The sequence below is a fragment of the Aplidium turbinatum genome, chromosome 1, assembly GCF_918807975.1.
Source record: "Aplidium turbinatum chromosome 1, kaAplTurb1.1, whole genome shotgun sequence".
In the NCBI taxonomy this organism is placed as follows: Eukaryota; Metazoa; Chordata; class Ascidiacea; order Aplousobranchia; family Polyclinidae; genus Aplidium; species Aplidium turbinatum.
The window spans coordinates 27,564,863-27,591,657 of NC_137472.1; the positions used below are offsets into that span (position 1 = coordinate 27,564,863).

The 26,795-nt window shown below is 35.6% G+C and overlaps 1 protein-coding gene across 1 annotated transcript; it reads left to right on the forward strand.

Annotated features, from left to right (window-relative positions):
• Window positions 1-10,240: 10,240 nt before the first annotated feature.
• LOC145778131 (protein stum homolog) lies at window positions 10,241-19,308 on the forward strand. The gene is made up of 3 exons (XM_082589550.1): window positions 10,241-10,565; window positions 13,482-13,661; window positions 17,839-19,308. The coding sequence occupies exons 1-3, from the start codon at window positions 10,334-10,336 to the stop codon at window positions 17,907-17,909; spliced, it is 483 nt and encodes a 160-aa protein (XP_082445676.1). The 5' UTR covers window positions 10,241-10,333; the 3' UTR covers window positions 17,910-19,308.
• The last annotated feature ends 7,487 nt before the right edge of the window (window positions 19,309-26,795 follow it).

The window sequence follows — 26,795 nt, forward strand, 5'->3', positions numbered from 1 at the left end:
TTTGAACATATTGAGCATTTCGTTTTGTTAAATTTGTGTTGAATGCCAAAAGCAATGAGGTAAGGAGAAAATTTTATTAGGGGTTTTTGAATAAACACCTTTTTCCTGAGGCTAAGTAAAACTATGGTAACCTACTGTACTGTACTTTTACAGGATAGACACGGAAATTGACCTGTGATGGTTACAAAATCTAGGCCTGTAATTGACATAATCATCAAGGCTACAAGATTGTCGAGGAAGTTTTACTCATATTAGTTTTTGGTTAAAATGTTCGTTGGTTAAGTTGGCAAAAATGCGATCTAACCTCCTCAAACATTGCACGCGATATTTGGTAGGTCTTTCTAGTGGCATAACAAGATTTTTTTGTGGAAGACGTTGAGATTGCATCTGAGGTTTGTAGCAGCAAAACAGTATTTTAAAAAGTTGTGGGCTCGTGGTTTACTTTCACTCTACGCCAGTAAAAAACTGGATCACGAATGAAAGTTTTTACAAATTTGTAAATATCTTCTGCTCATATTCATTTCAGTTAAAAGTTTCATATAAACTATCAAATCAAAACAACTTTTGAATAGTGAAGGTTTTTTAATTTAAACCAGGATTACCAATGGCTCGCAAACAAATTTTCAAATATTTCTGAGGCACAAACAAATCTCAATAATCTACAATATTTCAATAGTCCTAGAATGTTAAAAACAAAACTTGTTTTCTGTTGCTGAAGCGTGATCAAACCTCTATAAACTATAATAGCCTACTGATTAAAACAAATCATGCAAAAAAATCTCTACATGAAAAGTTTAACTCGAAAGGAAACGGTAAAAAGAACTCAGTACCAAAACGAAGCAGAATTTTTAAATAGATTGTATTTTGCTTGCAACCAGTTCATAATTCTTGACCAAGCATTTCGTACGCAAACTCAAGCAGTTTTCGCTTCATGATGCTTTCTACGTCCTATGATTCTCATGCATTAGCAATTTTATAGTTGTAACGAAACCGAGTTGCTAAGGTTGAAAAGGAAAAAAACATAAAAGAATTTTCCGTCAAAATAAAACACAATTGTGTTAAAAACTTTTCATATACAACTAAAATTAGTTATGCAAAAGTTTTAGCAAACTGTCCCAACAAACTGTGGAAACTGTGGCGTACTAAAACGTAGACTAAAAGTCACCAGTAACATTCCATTTATTCAAGCGGGTGATTCATGCACCCGGGTCGACTTTAGCTTAGTTTTTCTTTTAACAGCCATACCAGACTTGACAAGTTGAGCCGATAAAGAAAAATAAACGATAACGCGTGTAAAAAAGCTATAAGCAATAAGCTATTAAAAAATATATATATATAGGCTCAAGCTCAATGCAGAAGTTTGGATCTCCAAAACCGCTTCCATTCGCCTACGCCTGTAATTGAAAGCCGTTGGTGGGCTCAAAATATGACCTTAACTATCAATTATTAATATTGTTTTGCAGTACAGTGCTATTGTATTGATATTTGTGTATTTAATGATGTGAGCCACATGACTTGAAACAAAGAGAATGTGTGAAACCTAAGAAGCCTCAAAGAGGTCACATCTTTGGACTTGCACTGAAGTATTGGCATTCTTGTCGCCAAATGAGGCAACCGTGTAGCACCAGAACAAATCAAATGACTACAGAGTAAAAATATCAATCAAGTTTTGCAAAAAACGGACATCCATACAAGTGTGAAGGAATTTTGTTATCGCTCAGCCATAAGGAGCGCTGTATTAACGATTATGCATCAGCCCGTTTTACTCACTGCTACTGTGTAATAAGGATATCTTGCTTCGAGAGCGTATGTTATATGACAAGGTAGTTTGCTTCAGCTCGGCAGCGGCTGTGACAGGAATTGCAGAGAAAATATACAAAGTAAAAGACTAAAAAAAAAACAATGAAGATAAAGAAACAATATGTTTACTAGGCTTGTACATGTTTGTCAAGAATAATCATGTTTGTTCTAAATCTACTGAATGTAGTGGATTAGTGAATGGGGCATTGGGCCATTGGTTCGATGTCGAAGTAAAAGCACTATGTTTGCAAGTCTAAATTAATGTGTGCAAGGCTTGTTTAATTTTGTATTTATTCTTTCTTTAAAATTCCAACAAATAAACTACATAATTACGACACTGTATAATTAGTTCAACGTTTGATGTTAGTTTTCCTGTTTTTCGATATTTTTTTAGTTGCGGTGTCTCTCACGAGGCCTATAGGCTACTGGTTAAACGCCATCGATATTGCCTTGCAGTCATTTGACGGTTCAATTTTTTTTATGTTTAAAAGAAGATTACTTATTTTATGTATACTTTATTTGTTTATGCTGCAAGCAGTAGAGCTGACTGAGAATTCAGAGAGTACTTTTTAACCCTTGAGTGAAATAATTCTAAGGCAAGAAACCCATACAAACAACACTTCTTTTCGCGATGTTTTACTGGTATGTTTTCTTTCTAGGATTACTTGTCTTCTTGTCTTTACGTTATCAAAATGCACTCTATCAAAATTTTCGCTAGTAGCAATTTCAAAAGATTTACTCTAAAAATGTGTATATTACAAACAACCTATCGTGTCCTGCAGTAATATGAGTGAGAAATCAGATTTCAACAAAGTTTAAAAAGTATGATAATTTCCCAATCACTTCTCAAAGAGCAAAGTGAAGCAGTTGATGATCTAGATATGGCAACCCTGCTGTAAGTTGCTCAGGGTGTTACCAAGGCTGGAGATTAGCCGTTCAGTCAGATAATCCCTGGTAGTTTCGCATACTTGTAGAGGCTTTTGACGTTGGGCCGGTTACTGAGATTGACAGAGTGAAGCTTTCCGATTGTTGAAGTGTTGTTGCTGGAAAATTATTCCGTCTATTATGTGCCGCTGAATGGAGAGTAGTCCTGAAATGCGTTCCTCAAGCGCACACCCCAAGAGGCGAACCAGGTACGCTTGATCTTGGGTCGGGCGCGTAACCACCGAGCTAATGGGGCGGATAGCTTGATCAACAGGATGACCACAAACCAGAAGGTCTTGTTTCTAATTTAGAAATGTGGTGTGGTCTCAAGTAGGCCTACCATATTTTCATCGCCTAAAAAGAGGACACGTTTCGCCAGCAAGTACAGTTTTACGCTTGAAAAATCTTTTAGGCCCTACATCTTTTTAGATCATTACAGTATAGGCCTACGCAGCAAAAGTTACAAAAAAAAAAAATTGACTGACCGTATAACTTATTTTTTGTCATTTTTAGTGCTTCCTTAAGACAACAAATGATTTTATATTATTAAGAGTCAGCAAAAAAGTGAAAAAAATACCTAATTTTTAGACAGTTTCAGTCACATCAATAATCGCAAAAATCTGCAAAATGTGACAAATTAGGCACGATCTCCAGGTAGCCAAGCCTTAACTTTTTTCAACAAGGAATGGTCAGCCTTAACGAAATTGTTAAATTATTTGCAAGAAATATGATTAAAACAGTAGGTTGCACATAACCGTTACGATGCTAAAACGGCGTGAACTAAAAAGCTGTTCCTTTCCTTGCAAAGCTGGTACCCTGGCCTATCCAACCATGCCGTGATTTCTTTTGCTGTAAGTTAGGTGTTTCACACATTAGGTGTATCAAAACATTAAGTGTGTCCCACCTTGTTTCAAGTGACAAACGAACCAAACTGAGTTGGTAATCAATAACGTCCACAAGCGTTGTATCAAAATAAAACGTATGTAGGTAAAAGAATAATGTTTTGTGGAAGTATGAGCATGGCCTTTAAAATGTCGTTTAATATCTTACAGTGAACCAGGCAATGAACGTTCAAGAACAGTTCCATAAAATGCGCCAATTTCTTGTAGAATTTATAAATCAACATGCTACATTGGTAGCCTATACAAAGTGTTTAGAAAACAATTAGCCCACAAGCCGTCGCTGAAACGTGATCAAGCAATATAATTCCGTTGAAAATATAAGCATAAAAACCAAAACTGTCAAAAAAGAAGACATTTGAGCATGTTTTAGTGTTCTCGGATCAGAGGCGTAGCAACCGCCCTCTATACCCTCCGACCAGAGGGGGCCCCGCAAAGAATAAGGGCCCCTCAACCAATGTTTTTGGAAGACTATCAAAATACAGGATATAACTACGTGGTCACAAATGCACGCGCAATAGCAGAGCTTATTGGTATTGAGCAGGTGCTTTCAAAAACACGGTGCGACGTAGGAAGAGAATGTTTGGTTACGAATGTGCTGATGATTCGAGTCATCTTTCTGCTGAAGAAAAATTCAAATTGCAATTTTTTTCTTGTTTTCACTGATCAGGCCATATCTTCTGTTTCTTCGCGTTTTGACCAACTTGTAGAGTGGTAGCCTACAAGTTGTTTAGATTTCTATACAAAGCTAGCAGTCTGAAGAAGTGTCTCAGAGAAAATGAACTGGAGAATCACTGCAAAAATTTTAAAAGAAAAATTGGTGACAATGATGTCAACGAACTAATAATGGAATTGAATCGTTTTATTTATGTCATCGAGAAAGGGAGAGGACTTGTCACGGCAAGCAATTTTTTAACGTAGCCTACATATACAAGCCTTCAGGAGATATATCCGAATCTTTGCATTGCATCAGAATTCTTCATATATGTTATAGTCGTCATTTTATTTACGTTGATTTTATGTAAACTTGTGACCTGCCTCACTACATAATCACATTCAGCGTTTTCTGGTACAGACGTTGGAATTGATTACCACCGCACTGCGAGAGAGAGAGAGAGAGAGAGAGATATTGTTTATTTGCCTTTCTAATACGACTCGATATCAAGAAACACAATTACATACAAATCAAAATATGGCAATAGAAAGGTCTGGCAGCACCGAACAACCTTGCGGTTAACCAGTCAAGGTGCTGCCTGTCATCAGTCATCTTACATTGCAGCATCAGACATCATAACTGTATCAATAAAATATAATGATGGATGGAACAGTAGCTTCGAAATCGAATTGAATATATAAGGTTTTGTAGAATATTGAATCAAGACCAGCTGGGAAAACATGAGCATATAATGAATCATATCGTTTAAGAACACAAATACGAGGTTACATGAGATAAAATAATTTAACTGAACGATTTTAACGATTTAATAAGAACTTAACAAGGTAATTTTATAAAGTTTTTTAAACAAAGCAAGGTGTTTGCTTTTAATACATTCATCCAATTCACTCCACAATTTAGTACCCCGATGTGTCAGAAGATTGTGTGCCACGGATTTGTTTATTTGTGGAAGAAAATACTTCATTTTATTTAGTTGTCGAGTGTTGTGCGAGTGAATATTATCAAGTTTTATAAAACGATCTTGCAATACAGGCGGTAGATTATTATTGGAAACTTTATGCATAAATTTTGCAATTTCGAGTTTGTAAATATCTTCACGTTGTAAAATATTCAAAGATTTGTATAAGCTAGTGAAGTGACTGAATTTTGTACTTCTAGTGATTGCGCGAATAATATTATTGTGTCTTACGTCAACTTCCTTGATTAGTGTTTTACCTGCAGTACCCCATATAGTAATACCGTATTGAACACGATTATATACTAGACTATAATATAACATAAGCAATGTTTCCTCTAAGACATAGTTACGAAGGCGATAAAAAATTCCGGAATATCGAGCCAACTGCAGCGACAAATGTTTAATGTGTGAGGACCAGGTTAGATTTTCATCGACATGGATTCCCAGGTACTTAACTGTTTTCATTCTTTCAATCACTGTTTGGTTTATACACAACCTGAAATTAGTTTCAACAGTACGCTGCTTAGGTACTTTGTTTATTAAAATGTAGCTTGTTTTAGAGTAGTTTAAAGAGAGTTTGTTTCTTCGTAGCCAAGCATCAATTTTTTGTAGTTCAGTATTGGTTTCTGTTTGTAAAGATTCCAAGTCTTCACCACGTAAAGCTAGATATGTGTCATCCGCAAAAAGCACGGTAGAAAATTTAGACATTAAAGGAAGATCGTTAATATACATTAGGAAGAGAAGGGGTCCCAATGTTGAACCCTGAGGGACTCCACAAAGGATTTTTTGCAAGCTTGAAGCAGAATTAGACACTTTGGTATATTGGTATCGATTAGTAAGATAACTTTTCATCAGCTCAAGAGCAGTGCCACGTATTCCGTAGCAATGTTGAAGTTTATTTGTCAGTATGTTGTGGTCAACTGTATCGAATGCCTTTGACAAGTCAAGGAATATGCAACAGGTATAGAAATTTTTGTTCACATTGTTTAACAGATCGTCATACAGCGTGCTTATTGCCATTGCAGTGGATGTATTTTGACGAAATCCAAATTGTTGAGCACTCAAAAGGTGGAATTTTTCTAGATATGTGTAAATTCTAGTGTGAAGAAGCTTTTCAAATATTTTACTAAATGGAGATAGCAGTGATATTGGTCGATAGTTGGTGGAATTATGAGGATCACCTTTTTTATAAACCGGAATAACCTCAGCAATTTTTAAGGCATCAGGGAACACTCCAGTGGACTAGGAACAGGGAACACTCCAGGGAACATCAGGGAACACTCCAGTGCACTGCGCGTGTAATCAATTGAGCGTTCTGTACCACGTTCCTTAGTTGATTGTTTTGCGTTTCTTTCTTACTATATATTGCGTTGCTCTTATACACTGAATCAGTAAGTACAAGAACCAGCTCAGTGGCCGAGTGGTTTCGCCTTCGGCTCTGGTGCTGGTAGATCTGAGATCGATTCCAGGTCGGGTCAAACCGAAGACTTGAAAAACGGTACCGATTGTGTTCTTTCTTGTGTAACGCAGTGAGAATAAATCGGGTAATAATGTGATAACATCGTAAAAACCTGATATAAAATTAAACATGAGCCCTGTCGCTAAAAGACCTTAGCTGTTGTAGAGCGACAATAAATAAAACCATAACATTATTAGTAAGTACAAGAGACCAGCTCAGTGGCCGAGTGGTTTCGCCTTCGGCTCTGGTGCTGGTAGATCTGAGATCGATTCCAGGTCGGGTCAAACCGAAGACTTTAAAAACGGTACCGATTGTGTTCTATCCTGCATAGCGCAGTGAGAATGAGTCGGGTAATAATGTGATAACATCGTAAACCTGATACAAATTAAAAATGAGCCCTGTCGCTAAAAGACCTTAGCTGTTGTAGAGCGACAATAAATAAAACCATAACATTATTATTATTATTATTAGTAAGTACAAGAGGTAAATGGTTTTCTCACTTGGTTGGCTATCGCTACAATTATTATTGTTCATTTTATATTAAACGTCTGGAAATACAACAATATACCACACCAGTTACTGTTGCCAGTGCTGAAAGGACCTTCAGCAGAATGAAACTGATCAAGAATATCCTGCGCTCAAACATGACAGATGACAGGCTTTCTGCTCTTGCAATTATCTCCATCAAAAGCAAGATTGCCAGATCCCTGCACTATGACGCATTGAACAATTTGCGCGGAACAAGGCTCGAAAGAAGCGCTTTGCATAATCATGGAATACATGTAGCCTAGTCCACACACTGTCACTGTAGACCTATGTATACACAGTTGTGCTTTCAACAAAGCAATCAGCGGATTTCCAATAAATTTACTTTCGCTGACGAGTCCGCTAAACTTTCTAAATATATTAGCGAAAATGCTAATCCGATAACCAAAGCGTCAGCTTCGCTAATTAGCGTTTAGCGGAACTGTGCTCTCTACTGTGTATAAGCCTACATAATATGAACCCTGCATGTTGTGTAAAATAAAACCGCATTCCAGTTTTTGTGTTGTAAGGGGCCCCAGAGCCGGTCTTATGTTCGGAGGGGGCCACGTTCTTTATTGCTACGGCCCTCCTCGGATGACAATTCATTCTTCTTAAAAAAAGAGGATAAATCCTCTTAAAAAAAGAACGTATGGTAGCCCTAGTCTCAAGTGCTTAGGACCTCTTAAAGATTTGAATATGTATGCTTATGTTATTGTTTAATCTAATGAACTAAATCCTTGATTCTCTAAAGCCAAGTGGTGTTCTAAAATTAAGATGAGAGACTGAAGTTAGAATCCGGCGTAGCCTCCTTCACTTACTTAAAACAAAAATTTTCTGAAATCGGAAGGCTTAGTTTCCACACGCAAAATAAAAACCTTGTTCATTATGCGCAAAAAAAAACACATTTTTATGCGAGTAATTTAGTCAATGAGATGTAGGACTTAGGCCTAAGTTGATTTTTTCAAAAACATTTCTCAAACTTCACCATCAAAGAGAGAAAATGTTATCCAGAGTGAACCTACAAGCGTAAAAGAAAAATGTTCGTCTGTCGTGGTGCAATAACAGGTGTATTGGTGGTTTTTGAGTGGGCAAAACTTGATGCGTTTAGCTTATCATCAGGGGCAACAAAGTAGATAAAGAAATTGATTGAGTTTCGCTTTTAGCAGCATGATCGTAGCTTACTTCACAAGGTAGATTTAAACGATCTGTCTTAGCCTGATGCTGCGAGTTTGCTGTGGCAGCTTTCGGAACACAGTTCCCTAGTCATGTGCTATGATGTTTGCCACAGCAAACTCGCAGCATCAGGCTAAGACAGATCGTTTAAATCTACCTTGTGAAGTAGACAAAGAAAGTTCTACACAAAGAAATCCTACCAATGGTAAAACTATTTAAAATTCATCGCACTTTGCAAGGTTTACAAAAATGTAATAATTAGGGCAACCAATTTTTTGACCTAAAAACTTGAAATTTTGACTTTATAATTTACTAATTTTGACCTAATTTTGACCAATAACTTTCTGCGTTTGCAACTCAAATGTGAAATACAAAGCACATTAGAAATCAAACCGTTAGGTAAGGATATCTTCTTTTTCTTATGAAATAAAAATGTGGAAGACTCAACGACACCACAGCTAACGAACAGGTAAGCTAATGAAAGTCACTCGAAAAACTGCAAAAGATAAATATGGAATGTCTTTAAATATCCCGCAATGACTGAGAGGGTTCTGCAGTATTATACTTCAACATCAAGTAATGTTTCACAGTATCGCCTTTGAAGTTTCTGTCTCTCGCCAAAATTTTTCCTAAAATAGAGAAGCTCCTCTCTACTGATACAGAAGTTGCTTGGGAGTTCCTCAGCAGGCTATATATAAATGTGGTGAAATATCATCTCGTTCCATTTTCACTATGTACTTGATGTCATTCCTTGAGATTCTTGCTTGAATATATTTTCCAATTTGGCAGCCATCAACACCAAAGTTGAAGGACCTCATTTTCTGGTAAGTTTCTTGAATGGTGTAATGGCTGTCTTCCATCTTCTGAATTATATCAAACAGTGTACTGTACAACTGCTCCTCTATTTCTACAAGGTGAGTAACTAAATTGGGAGCTTTCACAGCATCTTGAGCATGCCGCAGCAAGACACCACCATCATGGAATCCTTCCACAATATTTTTTACTTCTGGTAGACTTCTTGAATAATAGTAAGCAGCTTTCAATCAAGTGCCCCATCTAGTTACATTTGGCTGTGGAAGTTGGCCAATGGAAGTAAAACTAGCTCTTCTTGACCTGTTTTTAATGGTCACTGCATTAACCCTGGCAACCAACTCATCAACAGCAGGGCAGTTGGCTAATATTCAATCGTCAGTAGTGGGCGAAACAAGATTATTAACCCAGAAATTGCAACAAATCAATTATTACGTCAAAATAGCAACATAAATTGCAACAAAAAAATCAGTATTTGTGTAGCTTTAATAAAATATCAAAAGAGAGCAGAAAAACTATGTTAAAAGAAAATTTTGACCTAACCATAAAATTTGACTTTTTTTTTACTTAATAACTTTGAAACCTCTCTTCGTGTCAGCCTAAAATTTAGTTTGTGAACGTTTTATAAACTTTGAACAAGGCAGAAAAATTTTGACTTTATTGACTTTTGGTTGCCCTAGTAATAATGTAGCAGTAAAACCAAAACAACATGAAAAATTTAGATTCCAATTGGGCAATCTCGTGAATAGCAAGCGTGCGCGATGTTGTCTTGAATTATGCAAGTGTTGCATTTAGTTATTTATAGACCAGTAGGCTACTCGTCAAGCAAAATATTCTAGAATTTATAGCATGTCATAAAGCTAACTTACTTTGGAAATTGTAAAACAGCGTACCATTTTCAACGTTTGCCCATATCTTATCGGTTCCTTAAAAAGCGTCTTTAATGCATTTATTGAAGAAAATTAAATAATTCTAATTTGAGTGATGTATAACTAGTTTATTTTTACCTAGGACCACAGAATTTTAAGCTAATTAAATATTTATCGATTGTTTTACCGTAAAAATTCTACCAGTGGTCTTTGCTGCATTAAAGGCCAAAGTTTTTAAACATGTCCTCCGACGAAAACACACAAAAAATTATAGAAGACAATCCACCAACTGGCGATCCAAACTTGGCTGCAAAGAAAACATCAAAAACCAAAGACCGCAAGCAAAGTATCTTTGCGGGACGAATAATAGAGGTCAGGGATAAAAAAGGAGTTCTTCAAGCTGCAATTCCAATAGTGCCACGACCATTTGCTTGGCTTTGTTTATTTTTCAACATCTTTGTGCCCGGCTTAGGTAAGCTACATTTGTGTGAGTTTTCTTTTGCGTGCAATTAGTAACCATTAAAATTAGAGAGTTTAGCTATAAACTTAATCAAAGTAATCAAAATAAGGTTTCATTGCATATGCCATCAGCGTTTACAAAGACAAAACCAATCGTTATCTTAAAGCAGGGGTTCTAAACCTGGAGGCCATGGCCCCCTAGTGGGCCATGAGCCCTTTTCAAGGGGGCCATTAAAAACTTTGAAAGATAATTTTTTTAATTTATTATCTCTAAGTCCACTCCAACACTATATAGCAAAAGAAATAAATTAAAATTTAATAAAAATACTAGTACATTTTGCCCAAATCTTTATGAAATAGTCTTTGATTCCAAGTTATTACAGTAAGACGTTTCTTAATTTTTTCAAAAAGTTGAAAAAATTAGGGGGGCCATTGATTTTTCAAAATTTTCAAAGGGGGCTACGGTGTAAAAAAGGTTGGGAACCCCTGTCTTAAAGAGAATCAAAAATGTTTGATTGAAAATGGCAAGACAAAACTTTTATTAGGCTAAATGCAGTATTTGGCAGTGGTCAACTTATACACAGGAAATTATAATTTTGAACACAGCACAGTAAACTATGCTGAGTGGAAAAATATAATAGACACGATGTTCCTTCTAACGAAACTGCAACAACGCTTCGTATTTTTCTGTTTTATTATTAAACTTTTATACACAATGTTTCTGAAAATACTAAGGTCATCAGTGCACTATGGCTTTTCATAATAACATTCAGCTGTCAACTAGGAACTGAGTTCATTCTATAAATTGATGTAGTTTGACAAACATGGTTTTCCACATATTGTTTTTACGTTAAAAAACATCGTGTGTTCAGTAAGCTCTAATTCTACTCTGAAACGATTTTGTTGGAGCAATGCGACTTATGTTTGTTCTCATGGGCGGTTGTAAGTTAAACTATTGTAATTTGCACAAGGTTCTATATTTCTTTTACTGTGTACTGAGCTTGTCAAGTCCATAACTGAAGATGAGCGAAATAACGTTTTTGTATTTTACTCGTATGTGTAACAAATATGTCAACCTTGCATAAGAGGCATGGACGAACCCTGTTCTCTTTGCGTCAGGGCAATTTTATAAATACATTAACCAATTACCGTTGTAGCATCGCTTACAGCATGACCTCCAATTGACGAGAAAATGGTCGGCTGCTTTGTTCCTAGGCGTTCTCATTGGATGACGCCGCCTTGTCTGTCATTGTTATTGTGATTTTCTTTAGCAAGCCAAGTCTCTCTTGGGAGAGAAGGGGTTCATTTATATTTTTAAAATCAAGTTTGCTTGAAGCCTCAAAGCTGTCTTTTGCTAAAATTTCTGTAACATTTAAGGGTATTTTACAATAAAAGTATTTCATTTTTATACATTCTTGCAACATTTGTCTATGCTTCTTTTTTTGCTTAAAAGTTGTCACCAATTAAACTTTGGCTTTAAACAATCTAGTTTTCTGCACTTGGTCTGTTTTGATGTCAGCTAATTTTTGTTTGGAAATCAATTGCACGTCAAATGAAGCTTCGCAAACATGAGACAAAGTATTCTAAAATACATTCGGAAATTAATTAATTGGAGAGGAGAATCTGATCCAGTCGACAGCGGTGGCTTGCTGGCATGGCCTCAAAGCAGACATATCGCCAATCAGGCATGGAGGAACCATTTTAAAAGTAGGTGGGCCCAAAGGCGCAACAGTCAAAATCAATCTAACTTCTGGGAAGCTTCGCCCCCCAGACCCCCCATAAAATTGGTGCATTCCTACTATTTCAATTCGTTTATACATTGTGTTTTCATGTTTGACTCTCGTGCCACCAAACAAAACTTTCCATTTTTGGGCCCGCTTTTTCCAAAAAGTTCACAAAAGCTGGTAAATTGAGAATAATTTGAGACCATAGAGAATAATTACATTGATTGATAGATTGCTCCACCAATCACACGCAACCACACCCACACGTGCTTCCCATCAATAGTGGGCTCAACAGAAAAGTTTAAAGATTGGGTTTCATCATTGAGCTATCAAAGATAATCAAACTACTGTGTATCAAATGAGTGAAAACCTTTTTTTGGAACTCCCTCTCTGATTTGCCGTTTTCGCTGCCTTTTCAAAGAAATTTGGCTTTTAAAAGTGAGTGGGCCAGGCCCACCCAGAAAATAAATTAGGTGGGCCCAGGACCCCAGGCCCTACCAGGCCCACGTGGTTGCTCCATGCCTGTCGCCAATATGGCAGCGTTTGACAAACGACCGCTGTGAAATGAACACACAATGTTAAAAATAGTGAGCTTTGATGTAATTCGATCTATATTTAACACGTGGTATGTTCTCTCAATGAAAACAAACTAAATTATTATCAGCGGATGTTATTAAACAACTTACATTTATCCTAACCTTTGTTTCGATTAGAGCCCACCGACTTCTTCAAGGATATAGACCAGGCAATGCTTATCGCTCAAACATATGACACATGCATAAAAGATAAACAGCTCAAAATTTCGCAGTCGACGTTTTATAATTTTATAGCGTTTTTATTTTTTCACTGTTTAAGTTTTCATCTAAGCTTCTTTCTGCATGTTGAATAACAACTTTCAGTTTTAGCGTTTTTTTAAACCTTGTAGAGTATGTAGACAAATTGAAGATGCTTTTATTTGACCTGCGACAAGTCTACAGTTTTAAAAATGCCCATATTATTAAAAATGTACAATAAGTTAATTTTGCTTGTTATTTTGTTTATCTTTACAGACGTAAGTAGTTTCTATTTCACAGTTATTTAAAAAAACTGTGAGTTTGTAAACTATCACCAAAATTAAGAAGATTGGATAGAACACAGTCCAGCTAAATGTATGTAGGCTATATATAACCCAAGAAACTTATCCCTAGCGTTTCTATGTGTTTCAGGAACGTTTTTTATGGCATTTCCAGCTTTATTTGGAGCGAAAACAGCATCAAAAAAGCCAAATAAGTGCGTGGACTTTCTTTTGAACATCTTAGCAGCAATCTTACAACTGGTTACAGCTGTCATCATTGTCGGGTGGATATTCAGCATTTATTGGGGAATGCATATTGTTAATCAAGCGAGTAAGCAAATTGATTTATCACAAACTTAATAAAAGGAAAGCCAGAATTCGTTTCCGACTGTAAAACATTTTGACGCATAGCCTCACTTAAAATTTAAAAAAATATTGCTAAAAGTTGTTGGTAATCTTAGTCTACTGCATAACAGATCTACAGACAGTGTTTATAAAAGTTCGCAGCAAACGCGAAGTCGATTAAAAAGCATCGCTTTTTCTGTCGCAAACATTCTTTTTGGATCTATTGTAACTCTTATCATCATTCAAAAGATAGAATGAATTTGGAGCATCAATTGAATTCATCTCGGTTAGTTTGAACAAAGGTAGACTACATAGAAGTTTTAGCCAACTGCAGAAGATTGAAAAACTTTTTGTGAAGTTGTTGACGGATAGTCAACGAAGCGAACAACATTCAGAAACACGAAACAAGTCGAATTCGTTGGCACGGATCTTATCAAAGCGAACTTCATCGGCGCAATATTGTTCTCGCCTGGCGTTGTGTGATTCGAAACTGTAATGCTCATCAACAAAACAACCTTGTAGCCGATGAATTTCTTAATTTTAGACATTTTTTTTTTACTTAAAACAAGCGTCTGAAGTTCTAAATGGTTCTACTCAATGCAATGCTTTGAACAAAGTGAGCAAAACTTTAAACAAGGAACAAGCATAAGCAAAAAAGGTGAGTAAGCCCCTACGTGGTGTTGTACGAAAAAGAAACAGATAAAATTAATGTTGGTTTTGAAGGTTTGTGAAACAAATTTCCCTAATGCAGTGCTTTTGTTTTGCACATACTATAGGTTACTATATATCAGAATCGATACACTGTCACATCGCCAATACAATAAAATTTCGCCAGATGATATTGCGCTGATGGGTCTCGAGCTAACAGAAATCATGATATTGGTGCATTGCCGCAAGCAGTGGCGCAGCTCTGAACCACAAAAAATAATTTAATTTATTGTGCATTTGCGAGGTCCGATTAATGTATATCATCATGTTTTGTTGAAATTGCCTCCTTTTGGGCAACTTTCTGGATTCGCCCCTGGTTTCACTTGGTTTATTATCTAGGAAGGTGGGGCAAAATAGTTTTATTGTCACCATTTCTATCCAGTGCTTATGCAAAACGATGCGTCATACGTGAAAGATGATTTTAATGGAGGCCATCAAAGTAAACGACTTTGTCTTTAATTGACAAAATGAAAAGTGACTTTTCGTAACAAAAAGCAAAACATATCTTTGTTTTCGAAGGTCAGCGACAATATGCTTCGTCGAAGTACGGAGAGGTGAAATTTAACCTTATTTGTATGAGACAGTTGATGTAATGAAACTCAACAAACCGCAAAATGTCATCTTCATATGCAATACAGTTAAAAGTATAGTAAACGTGATCTATTAACCACGTATGGTTGAATGTCAATGATTGGACAACTATGAGAATAGGAGAAGCTGTAAGAATTTCTTACAACAACATCAGATATCTGAATCAACAAAAAAGGAACGCTTCACTTGACAATTGCTATATATATCCTAATGAATCTGAATGCAGCAAGGGAATTATTCTAAAAAATCTATATATGACGACAACGGTTTTAACTTACATTTCAGTATAGTCTATAATTCATTATCATCTAATCCAGGGGTGACGAACCTTTTTGCTGTCGCGGGCCACTTTGTCAATTACACATGAGTTATCGGGCCACACAACTTTTAATCGTCAAAATTCCATGACGTCATAGATTGGAATCGACCAAAATTGGTGAATAGTGTTTTCACACCTTTACCTTATAGCTTTCCTATTTTCTAACTTTAAACCCTGAAAGGTAGTGTTTAGGGCAGTGGTTGCCAACTTTTTTTATCCGGTGGACCCTTTTAGTCGATATTCAAATCTAAACCCCCCCTCCTATAAATTTAGTTTGTTAAAAACTCGTTTACATTAATATTTTAATCTAAGTTTTGGAAGATAAACTAAACTTTCACTAGTAATAAGCTTTTTAGCTGGTAGTATTCCTTTTCAAACTAAAATAATTTAATTAAAGAAGAACGTAGCTGAAAAGTATTTTATTCAAAGAATAGGCATTCAAAATTCTAAGAGTCAATGCATTTAAACAGTCTGTGTGAATCTTGTGACTTGTTTTTTCGATAACTCATGAATGTTGTGGAAGAGTATTGGAAAGAGCATAACGAATATCATTCTCCACGTCTAATCTGTTTCTTTGTTTTGTTTTCATTTGCAAGAGTTGAAAAACCTGATTCGCATAGATAAGTGGAAGCAAACGGAAGGATACTTCGAGTAGCTTTCTCTGCCACTTTGGGATAGGAATTACACATCAATGGCCAAAATCTAGTGATTGATATTTTTCCTGAATAAGTCTCTTGCGCAAGAATCCGTGTTGAGTTCTAAAAATTCATCCTGCCATTTATCGGGAAGTTTTTTCATCAACAATGTGAATGAATTTTGTATTAAATCAAGCTCATCGTCATAAATTTTAGGAAAATGTTGAATGAATTCCAATTCTAATTCTAATGCAGTAAGATGTTGCAAAATCAATTCTTTTTCCAACTCTGGAAGAACTTGTTCTTTGCCGTCAACAACCAGCACCGATGATAATTCTGTAAACATGGAAACATGTTCAATTGTTTATTCTAACTTTTCTCTTTCAATCATCAAGCTTGCTGGTGAAAGCTTCCAAAAGCATCTTTAAGTGCTGAACGGTACTGGTTCTACTCCTGGAAGGGCCACCCAAACCAGGCTGGTCGAAATGTAGAGGCCAGACAAAACGTACTCCCCTCGCGAAGAAGACAGCAGAGCCTTCTAGCACCTTAAGACAATCTCCAAATGACGATGACATAAATCAATCACTCTCTTCCAACCTTCCTTGAGCCATCATGGAAGCAGTAGCCAACAATTTGTAAGAGAGAGAGAGAGAGAGAAGTTCTTTTATTTGCATCAACAGCACATGTGGAAAAAACAATACAAGATTACAATGTGAACTAGGTTGTTTTAATGTTTGCTGACGATGATGGGAGTGGCAGAAGGACCGAACTGGTCATCAAGTCTGCCACACCCGTGTGGTGTCATAGCTTATTTGACATGGAACGGTGTCGGAGTTGAACGCAAATATATATTGTATACATTACAAAATAAAAAACAATACACACACGAAATTTAACAGTACAATATAAAACAGGAATACAAGAAGCGATGCAGAAATACAAAATGGCATAGGCTATACATACAACACAGCATAGGATACTGGTAAGGAAAAAGCGAATATACAGTAATTAGCGAGATACGGTGAGAATAAGTAAAAACAGTTTGATGGCACTATATCAGTTACTTAATTTATACCCAGACATTAAGAAGTGTAAAGGAAGTGTAGATTCCTATAGGAAGTGTAAATTCCTAGTGTATCAATATGTCAATGGCTCATGGATACAGATAACCCATGTTGATGAGCAATCTGCTTTAAACAGAGATGGCAATTGAATATATACCGTATATTGGTGTTTTTCCCTTGCATTTTCAGATTTAGTTTATTCAATGGACCAAACATATCAACCAAATAAGCAAAGAATCTAATCCATCTGTCATCACTCAGCAATGAAACAAATTCCAATTTTATTTAAAAGTCAAAAAATAATTTAAACTCGTCTATGAGCTCAAACACTCGCTTGGTTACGTTTCCTCTTAAAAGCCATCTAGTATTTGCATGAAACAGAAGTAGGCCTACGTGATGGTATGCATCAATGTCAGATTGTCAGTGCACAGTTGCTTAAATAATCGGGAGTTAATCTAATAATAATTTCCTCTTTAACGCTCTAATTTAGGCCAACTTACTAGGCTTAAAAGGTTTACAATCCTAAAACCAAATTCCCCCTGAAAATTGCAAAATTCCCCCCTAGTGGGGAATTCTTCCCCGGTTGGGAACCACTGGACTTTAGGGCAAGAAAATAGCAAAGGAAAGTTGTACCAGTAAAGGCATAAAACAGCTTTGAGATGTCTTTTGTCTTTAATGCATGAGCGATTGTCAAATTGTTTGCGGGCCGCACAAAATTTTTTGACGTGCGGCAGGCTTGTCACCTCTGATCTAATCCATGACATCAATGCTCTATACAAAAGATTGTGAGTTACAGTACAACAAATCTTAATTCACTAATGAAGATTTCATTTTTTAACTTTCTAGACGAAGAATTCCATCGTCAAAAGATCAAAAGACGTGAAAAACCAATTTACAAAGAACAAGATAAAATGTGATGACGTAGCGACTTTCCAAACGTCAATTTATCAACTGGGGTCATCTGCTGATGGACATCGGTCTTCGCAAACTTGTAAAATTGTATCTTTATAAAAAAATAAATAAATGAAAAGGCATACGCTTCACCATTATTAGTTAAAGATTCGTTTTGAAAGCTTGATGGACTAATAGACTACACATGCAATTGAGTTTTTTAATTTGTTTTTCACTAACTTACTTTGGTTTTTTAGCCGCTGTTAGATCGTTGATAGCATTAGTGAGATCATAGAGCCAACTACGTAGATAATTTTGCTTTGTTACGTATTTTAGCTGTTTTTGAGCAACAGTGTAACTGCATGCTTCGCAGTTTATGGTTGAATATTGCAATCTGTTCATGACAAATTATATTCAACCTGTGGTCGAGAAAGCGCTTTTCAGGTGGTCGGCTGCATTGCCGAGTGGTGAGAGCCCTAGAACGACGTTCGAAAGGGCACTGGTTCGACACCGCGCAAGAGCATGCGGCTGTGCCATTGGGAAGACACTTAAAGGCATGCCTGAAGGTGGCCACGAAGAATGACTTCCTTGCCTTTCCATCCACTTAATCTAAATCTTCAATCACCGGGCGTATGCCTGGATACGACAAACAAAGCTGGTTTGAAAGCAGCATTGCAAACCCCAATGAACTTTACTTTTTCACCAACATACTGTAACACTTGATAATAAACTGAGCCAAACCTATCGTGGTACAAAAGTAGCGAAAAACGTAAACTTGCGAAAGAACGTGATCCACACTCTACAGCACAGCGTAGATTTTTTTCCGTTTTACATGACCATATATCTTCTTAAAGTAAATTGTTTAATCTTTTTATTAGGAGCGCTTTGATTATTTACAATTTTTTGCGTTTTAGTTGTGTTGGTGAACGTCATAACCAGAGCAATTAAAGTCAATAAAATCAAACCTCCTTTACCTTGTTTTGAGATTTATAAAACATTCCGGAGAGGAATGCATATGGCTCTTCTTAAGGATATGACCTGCTGAACTGATTATGTGTAAGATAAAACAGTCGAATCTTTTAAATGTGTGTAGTATATTATATGAGTATACAGTACTTCTTATTTTATTATTTTGCAAATTCTGTAGCTGAGGAATTGAGAAGCTTGACAAGAAATTTAGTATCGGACATTATTTTATGTCCACGAATTGATTGCCTTTGTCATAAGATGAAGTTAAAATAATTTAAGTGAAAAGGATTGGAACCAGCTTCTGAATAGTGTGATGTTTACTTTTTACCTCTGCTGGGATGAGTTAAAGATTTGATTTTAAGAACTATGCTTAAATGACAGAAGAGTTTTTTTTAAAATGGAGGTGAAAGGCGTATATAAAGCTGTAACAAACCACTAATAAATGTAATTAGACGATATTGTATTGGTTGGTGTGACAAAATCAATCTATTTGTTGAACAAGCATTTAGACTACGCTGGAAGATATTTTTTTCATTCAACTACCGATGTAAATTGAACTCAACATTGAACATTGAAGAAGATTAAACTCAACTAATGCAACCCTAAACTCGGTCAAATTGCAGATTCAATTAAAACAATTTGCCACTTGATCATTTCGACTGCTTTTCAACATTTGATTCCAGTATAAAATACTCCAACGGTATCTCATGATGTGAACAACGTTCTATGAAATATAAGAAAACTTCAACACAACTTTGAGACTCAGCAATACATTTTTTTTCCTTTCTTTGCTTTATCTAAAAGTGAAGGGCCTAAAAATTTAAAAAAATATATAAAAACAAATAGTTGTAATAGAAAACATGTGTTTCTTGCAAAGACGAAATCACATGTAATAATTTTAAAATGAATTGCATGTTCCAGTCTCACAACGTACAAACCCACAGTACAGTAATATCCTACGAAAAGGAGAATACCAATTATTGCACGCACGAAGGACTTTAATCAAATTATCTTGTAAGGCTTAAACACGACTCAAGGAACATTTTATAACAAAATCTTAGTACTTTGAGTCAACAGCTGAGGATGTTTATTAAATAGCGATATTGGCCTCCCGGGAGTTGTTTGTTAATCTTTGAGATATGGCTTTATACTGTACATTAGCCGTGCATGCACAGTTACATGATTTGTGAAATGTTGACGTTGCATTAATGCAATTTCGTAACCGAAAGAATGGTTTTGTTACCAAGGTTGTCAATAGACATTTACCCTCAACGTTAACCTACGTTGTGTTTTCGTATAGATATCGAAGTTTTGAAATCGATATAGAATATCAAACATACAAACAACAAGCAACACAATCGGATTTAACATATTTATTTAAACAGACGCAAAAAAATATTAAAATGTAAATGGAAAGTTTTCGACACACCATTGTGTAATAGTCAGAAATAACGATTGTGATTTAGCTACATCCCAAAGAACAACTATGAATTTATCTTGTAAGAATCGTGTTTTACTAACACAGGCACAATACAAACATTGATAAAGCTCATGGTTGTCTATGCTTCAATAAAAACATTATACTATACTAAAAACGGCAAATCCGAAAAAATAAAACTATCGGGTTAAAACACATGCTTTACTTAGATGTTTTTCGACTTTTTTAATAAAGTTTTAAAGCCTTTTTTGATTGAAAAAAAAGGACTTACCCAAAAAAAGAGGATTTTAAGAAGTTTTTTAATGTATCATTTTTAAGGAAAAAATCCATACAACTTATGTAAGCTTGTTAAAAAGATGTTTTTACGAAATATTTTTCCTGTGTATAAAAATTTTAAAGTGGGCTTGTGTTTCCGACTGGTCTGCCACGCCCTTTGCTCTTTCGTTCAATGTTGTCTATAAGTTTGTATGTTTGCTTGCCACAAATCTGACGTCATATTTTATCGGTGTGTTAACTTGGTATTTATGGACTCAGGCGTGGAAACACCCTAGTTTGAATCTTATGCACAAGTATGACATTAAAGATCACATTACCTCTTGTGCAAGGTGTCATAACAAGGTTTTCGATCAATAATGAAGATTATATTCAGAGGCAGGTCTACCAAACAAAAATCTTAAAATTTCTTTATATACTGTAAAAGGAATAATACGTCGTTTCAAAATGCGATTTTATGTTTGCGACTTTATTGGGTTTTTTTTTACTCTACTTGTTTGTTGCACTTCATGAACCTGGTATAGTCATCGATTTGCGTAGCTTTCGTCCTTGTTCTTTGTGTCTGTTTTGAGGTTGCAATGTTCAGAGGTATCACCTAGTTAGGCTGACTAAATCTTTGTATGTTAAGCTATATTGCTGTTTTTTCTTTGGTGTAGTTATATTATACAGTTATTCCTGACGAGTACAAAACGGTGTGTTGAAAACGTTTGATTCACTTTATCAACGAATGTTAAATAACACGTTAAATCCTTTGTGTTGCTTGATGGACTGGAAAGGATTGGTGTATTCCAGGAAACATCGTCAACCTGGGATGGTAAAAGCATAGATCCTCGCTCCAGAATTCAAACGAAGAAAAACAAGACTTGGTTTTGTATATTTTTGAATATTTGAAAATATTCTACTGTATGTTGGTTTCAAAATTTCCATCCAAAGCCTATCATATGTTAACTGATGGTTGATCACATATGGAAACGTTAGGCGATTTTTCATTTCAATGCCATTCATTTTTTGTTGGAATGTAAGTTATTGTTTGTTTGTTTGTTTGTTTGTTTATTGGCCGCTGCGAAAAAATATGTACAATAAATCAAAACACAATGTACAGTAAAACTGTTGAAAAGTTTACAATAAAAAAAAAACGAGTAAAAGATGATGGTAGCATCACAGCAGCGGGAGGCTGCGAAGTGACCGTTCAAGGTCTTCAAGTCAAGCAGCCACCCTTAACTCATCAATGATAATTATAATTGAATAATTGAGACAAAGAGATAATAGTACATAAATAACGGTGAAGCTGTCCAAGATGATAAGAAGTCAAAAAACTGATTAGTAGGTTAATTTAGCATTTGTTTAATATGAGTCAATAATTTTCTTTTTGTACATTCTTTTAAAAGTTGTGAATGAGGATTTGCGAATTTCATCTGATATATTATTCCAAATTTTTGCGCCAGAGTATTTTATTGAGCGTTGTAGTTTTGTGGTTGTGTATCGATAATAATAGTAATCTAGGTTGGTCGAGTTTCGAGTAGAAAAGTTGTGAATTTGGTTACATTTTTTAAAGTAGTTTTTAAAAGTGTCGGGTAATAAATTAAAACTAAACTGATACATAAACTTAGCAATTTCAAAGTTGTACAGATCTTTTAACTTTAGGATATTTAGTTGTTTATAAAAGGGTGTGACATGGTCAGCCCATTTGCCTTTCACAACAGCTTTGACTGCCTTATTTTGCAAAACACCAAGCTTTCCAATATGTGTTTTGTATGAGTTACAAGAAACTATGTTGTTAAAACAGATTAGGCCCACAGAAAAAAAGTTTAACAGGAAGAAAATGTAACAATACCATAATAGTTAAGACGTGCATGTGATGTAGACCTGTGCATGCGTGGTTGAAAGCATCTTGTCAATCGCGGTCTTGTCTGTTATGCATCAGCAACGGATCACGACGTTGTCTTTGCGCCCCGATTGAAAAAGTAACAGCCATAATAGCAAACGTTTTACGTCTATGATTGGCATGATAAACTGCAAACTTTTATCCTTTTTGAATAACGTCATATTTAATAGCCCTTCAAATATGAGCATTTTAGACAGCTTAAAAATTTAATAACAGTTAATATGCCGGCATTGATTTGTTTAAGGTCGGCTAGCTTTGATGAAAATAGGTGAAAGAATCTCTTTGAATTATTAATGAGGGTCAATGACGTAACAGAGAAAGTGCTATGTGTGTAGATGGAATAAGTCATCTCTGTTTGACTTGAGCACCAATTTTTTAAGTTTAAGTATAACATAAAGTATCACTTGAAAATGTTTGCTAGTTGAATAATACTGTATTAGTGAAGTCACGCTTAGCAGCTTTACAAATGTTGTAACAAAACTTTGCTTTCGCTAAGATATGACACCAAAAGCTATTCTTGCCGGGCCGAAGGCCGAGCCACGCCAGGCTAGCCCAAGCACAAGAAAAAAAGTACTTTTATGAAGTAATGGGTCTGGCCAAGGCAAAAGGTCCCTGCTTGCAGCTGTTTTTTTAAGTTTTTACATTCTATCTAAAATAGGTTTGTAGTAAACGATAACTCGTTTTCCATAGCTTGTCGAACAACGTGTTCTGGGATATTGTTAATTTTACTAGTTTTTACTCTATCAAATTTATCATTCGAAAAAAAGCATAGAAAAATTTGTCATAAAAACAAACAGATATTTCAAGAGCTTAACTATAAGAAATGCAAATATAAATTCATCGTCTGTGTACGACACTGTCAACCATGTTATCTCGTGATAAAAATACTTCAATTATTGATAAGAAATAACCTTCATTGAACTTGGAACTATTTTATTTTAGCTGCTATCCTTTTTTCCGCCGGCTGCATAGCCGACTGGTGAGAGCCCTGGCTCGACGTTCGAAAGGGCGGAGGTTCGACACCGCTCACGAGCATGTGTCTTTAGCAAGACACTTAAACGATTTCGGAGTGACCCTTCCCTTTACCCTTTGACCAGAGCGATTGATTTCTCTCATAAACAGTACGCTGCTCCAGAGAGAAATACCTACGGCCCTTTTTAGGGCTATGGCCTGATGAACTGATCATATTTTTATGATAAAAGTAGCATTAAAAAAAAGAAAATATATTTGATGAAATTGATTTGTTCATGGATTGCTATGGTCATGGTTTGTTTCAACATGCCCTCCGATTTCATCTAATGAGTTGTTTTCCAACCAAACTAAGAGTTTATGACTTCTGCAACCAGTGAGCAAACTACCAAATCTCCATTGACGTGGAGAGGGATCAATTCGACGACAGGAATACCTCTGCTTCAAATCGGTTCAAGCCAGTATGCCTACTGCTGGCTAATAGCCTATGGTTCTTTTAAATAATACAGATCGCTCTATATGCTCTTCACAAATGGTCTATAAAATTTTTGTTTGAGCTACAGCTTTGCACAGCGCACTCCATTATATTGTCATGAAAACACACCTGCCATAGTTTTACTTTCATTTTTGTTTCAATCTTTTAACGAGTTTAATCGCGAAGTCAAAGCTAAATTCAAGAAATCTATAAAAAATTTTACCTGTCACGAAATAAAACAGTTTGATATATTTAAAAGGCTTCAAATACTTTATAAACGTTGAAAAGACAAAATTTGCCAAGAGTCGTCTTTGTACAATATTGAGAAGCATTATAGTCTACTTAAAGTATCACATTGTTATTTTTATTACTTCAATACACTTGACGCCTCAATTTCACAATGAAAGTAAATTCTCTCTCACTTTGCCAACTTTAACATTGGAAAAACGTGATATCAATGTTAAAAATAGTCCCCAAGAGACAACAATCCCCTGCAACAATCATAAACAAATTATCAAGAATTATTGAAATAAACAGGTAGCAAAACAAATCAATTTCCTTTGTTCAAATCTTTAAATAGTTTGTTAAAACGTGTCAAGTATGCTGTCACAATCACAGTTGCATTTGATTGAATTCGACATCACATTTTCATCTCCACAAAAAGTCGTTGCTTGCATATACGTAGACAAAAATAACTTGAAATTTATGATGTGTCGACGCATTTACCAAATGAATGCAATAAAATACTTAAAGAAAGAACGGTTTTGCAATCAACAGATAAGGTGGACATCATCCGCTAATTCAATGCAACATGGACTTCTTGGTTACGAATTTTACAGAGTCTATGCAGTGTACCTAGACAGCAAATCAACCGTTTTTTACATTGATGCAAGGCCTAGAGACGTTGAATCAATATACAAAACGACTGATTTGCTATCTGGAGAAAACTTGCCCAGTTTCTCAATCTAGATGCTAGAATACAGAATTGCATTAGGTTCATTACCATGGCTAATTATTGTGCTCACAGTCCATAGCAAATCTAGAAAAGAACTCGGGGCATTAGTTTCGCCAAAACACAAACTTTGAAAAAGAATGCAAAACGTAAAATTTGTTGGTTACAGTTCGAATAGAACGAGACTTCGAATACATGACATGCCTGTTTATTTCGGCATGTAACATTTGTTAGGAAAGCTGAAATTATTTCTGCTGCTGTTTTTTACAATAACTTTGCAACAAAATTAGCACAAGTTTTTGCCAGTGCTTCAAAACCCGTCTGAGATGTCTCCACCGATATACATGACAGTGGCATCAGGTGAACATTTTTTGTGTGTTTACTTCTTTAGAAAGTTTCGAACACATGCTTGATTGGCACAGCGACGTTTTATATCAGATCAAACTAGCTTATTTTCAAGCCTGCTGAAAAAAGGGAACACCTAAAAATATGGCCCCCGTACGCCACTGACACGTAATAGCTTACTATTGCACAAGGCATCATTTTTACCTCACAACTTTATCAACATAAGAAAATTTAATTCAATCGTTAGCTTGTGTGTGCCACTGATTAACTTTTAGCTAATGTAATACAGTATTGAGAGAGAAAAGCGAGCGCAAAAATTTTGGACATTTTTTGACAAAAATTGCATATTTCTTTTTACTTTAAATCCGCTGCTGATGGACACTGTCATTGTAAAAATAAAGGTTTATTCCAATATTAGGGAGCGTAGAGCCGCAATTGTGCAAGTCATGTGCAAAGTTTGAATGTCCGTGTAGGTTGTTAGAAAAACATTAATTTATTGGTAAATTGTTTTCCGGCTTTGCAATGTTTAATCTACTAATCCGTGGATTATATCAGCTGCACAGACATTTTCAAATATCAAGTTTCAAGAACTTTTAGTTCTACATCATATAGAAAAACTCAATTTGAAGCAGCGTAAGCAGTCTCTGAATCTTTTTGACAAATTTTTTTATAAATCTACCGCTAAGCTATGATCAAGGTAAAATTTGACACATGTAAACATGTTCAGGATTTTTACTTTCCTAGATAGAAGCATTCCAAACCCTTTGTGGAAACTTAGAATTTCAGAATTTTTTTCGAAAAGCAATCTTACTTTCCTTGGATCTACCACCGTGCATAGCTACGTAGGAGAAGGTGGGGCAAAGAGGGACATTCAAATTTCTCCTAAAATACAAAATAAAATTAAAATAAAAAGTTTTCATCGGAAACTCTGTTTGAATGACTGGCGTCAGATGTAATTTGATTTGCAAAAAATGATTTGAGGTGACAGCGGTTGTTGATAGTCGGTTTTGCATCTAAATTTTAAAAAGTTGAAACAAAACTTTTTGAGTTTTATGAAGTGTTACGGGGCGAAATGTTTCAAATGACAATGGCCAGTTATTACTGTAATATTTGAAGTTTGTGATGATATGTTTTGTTAGGTCATGGGTTTGAGACAAAGCAAGCTAAGTTAATTTTTCTTAATGGACTAGCTTGGAGCAAACAGGGACATGCAGAATGGGGCAAGCAGGGACAGTTGAGGTGTATGTATATTTCCATTAATGTTTTAATATAGACCCAAAGTCAATCTTGCCTGTGGCAATACTTAGGCCTATAAATAAATAAATGTACTGAAGCAGTGAAGTGATTGTTTAATGGCTTGGTTGCTGTTGGATGGTGATTTCAATGCTTGTAGCCTAAGCCTAGACCATGGGTTTAGCTTATTATAATCATTAAACAACTTATATTTCTAGGATTTGATTTTAATCTATTCTAATAAATTTCTTGGTTTTGAGCCCTCAATATTCAAAAATTTAAACCTCAGGGAAAAAAAGAAACTGTCCCTCTTTGCCCCAGATGGGGGGCAAAGAGGGACAATTTTTAAAAAAATAAACAATTGCTATAACTC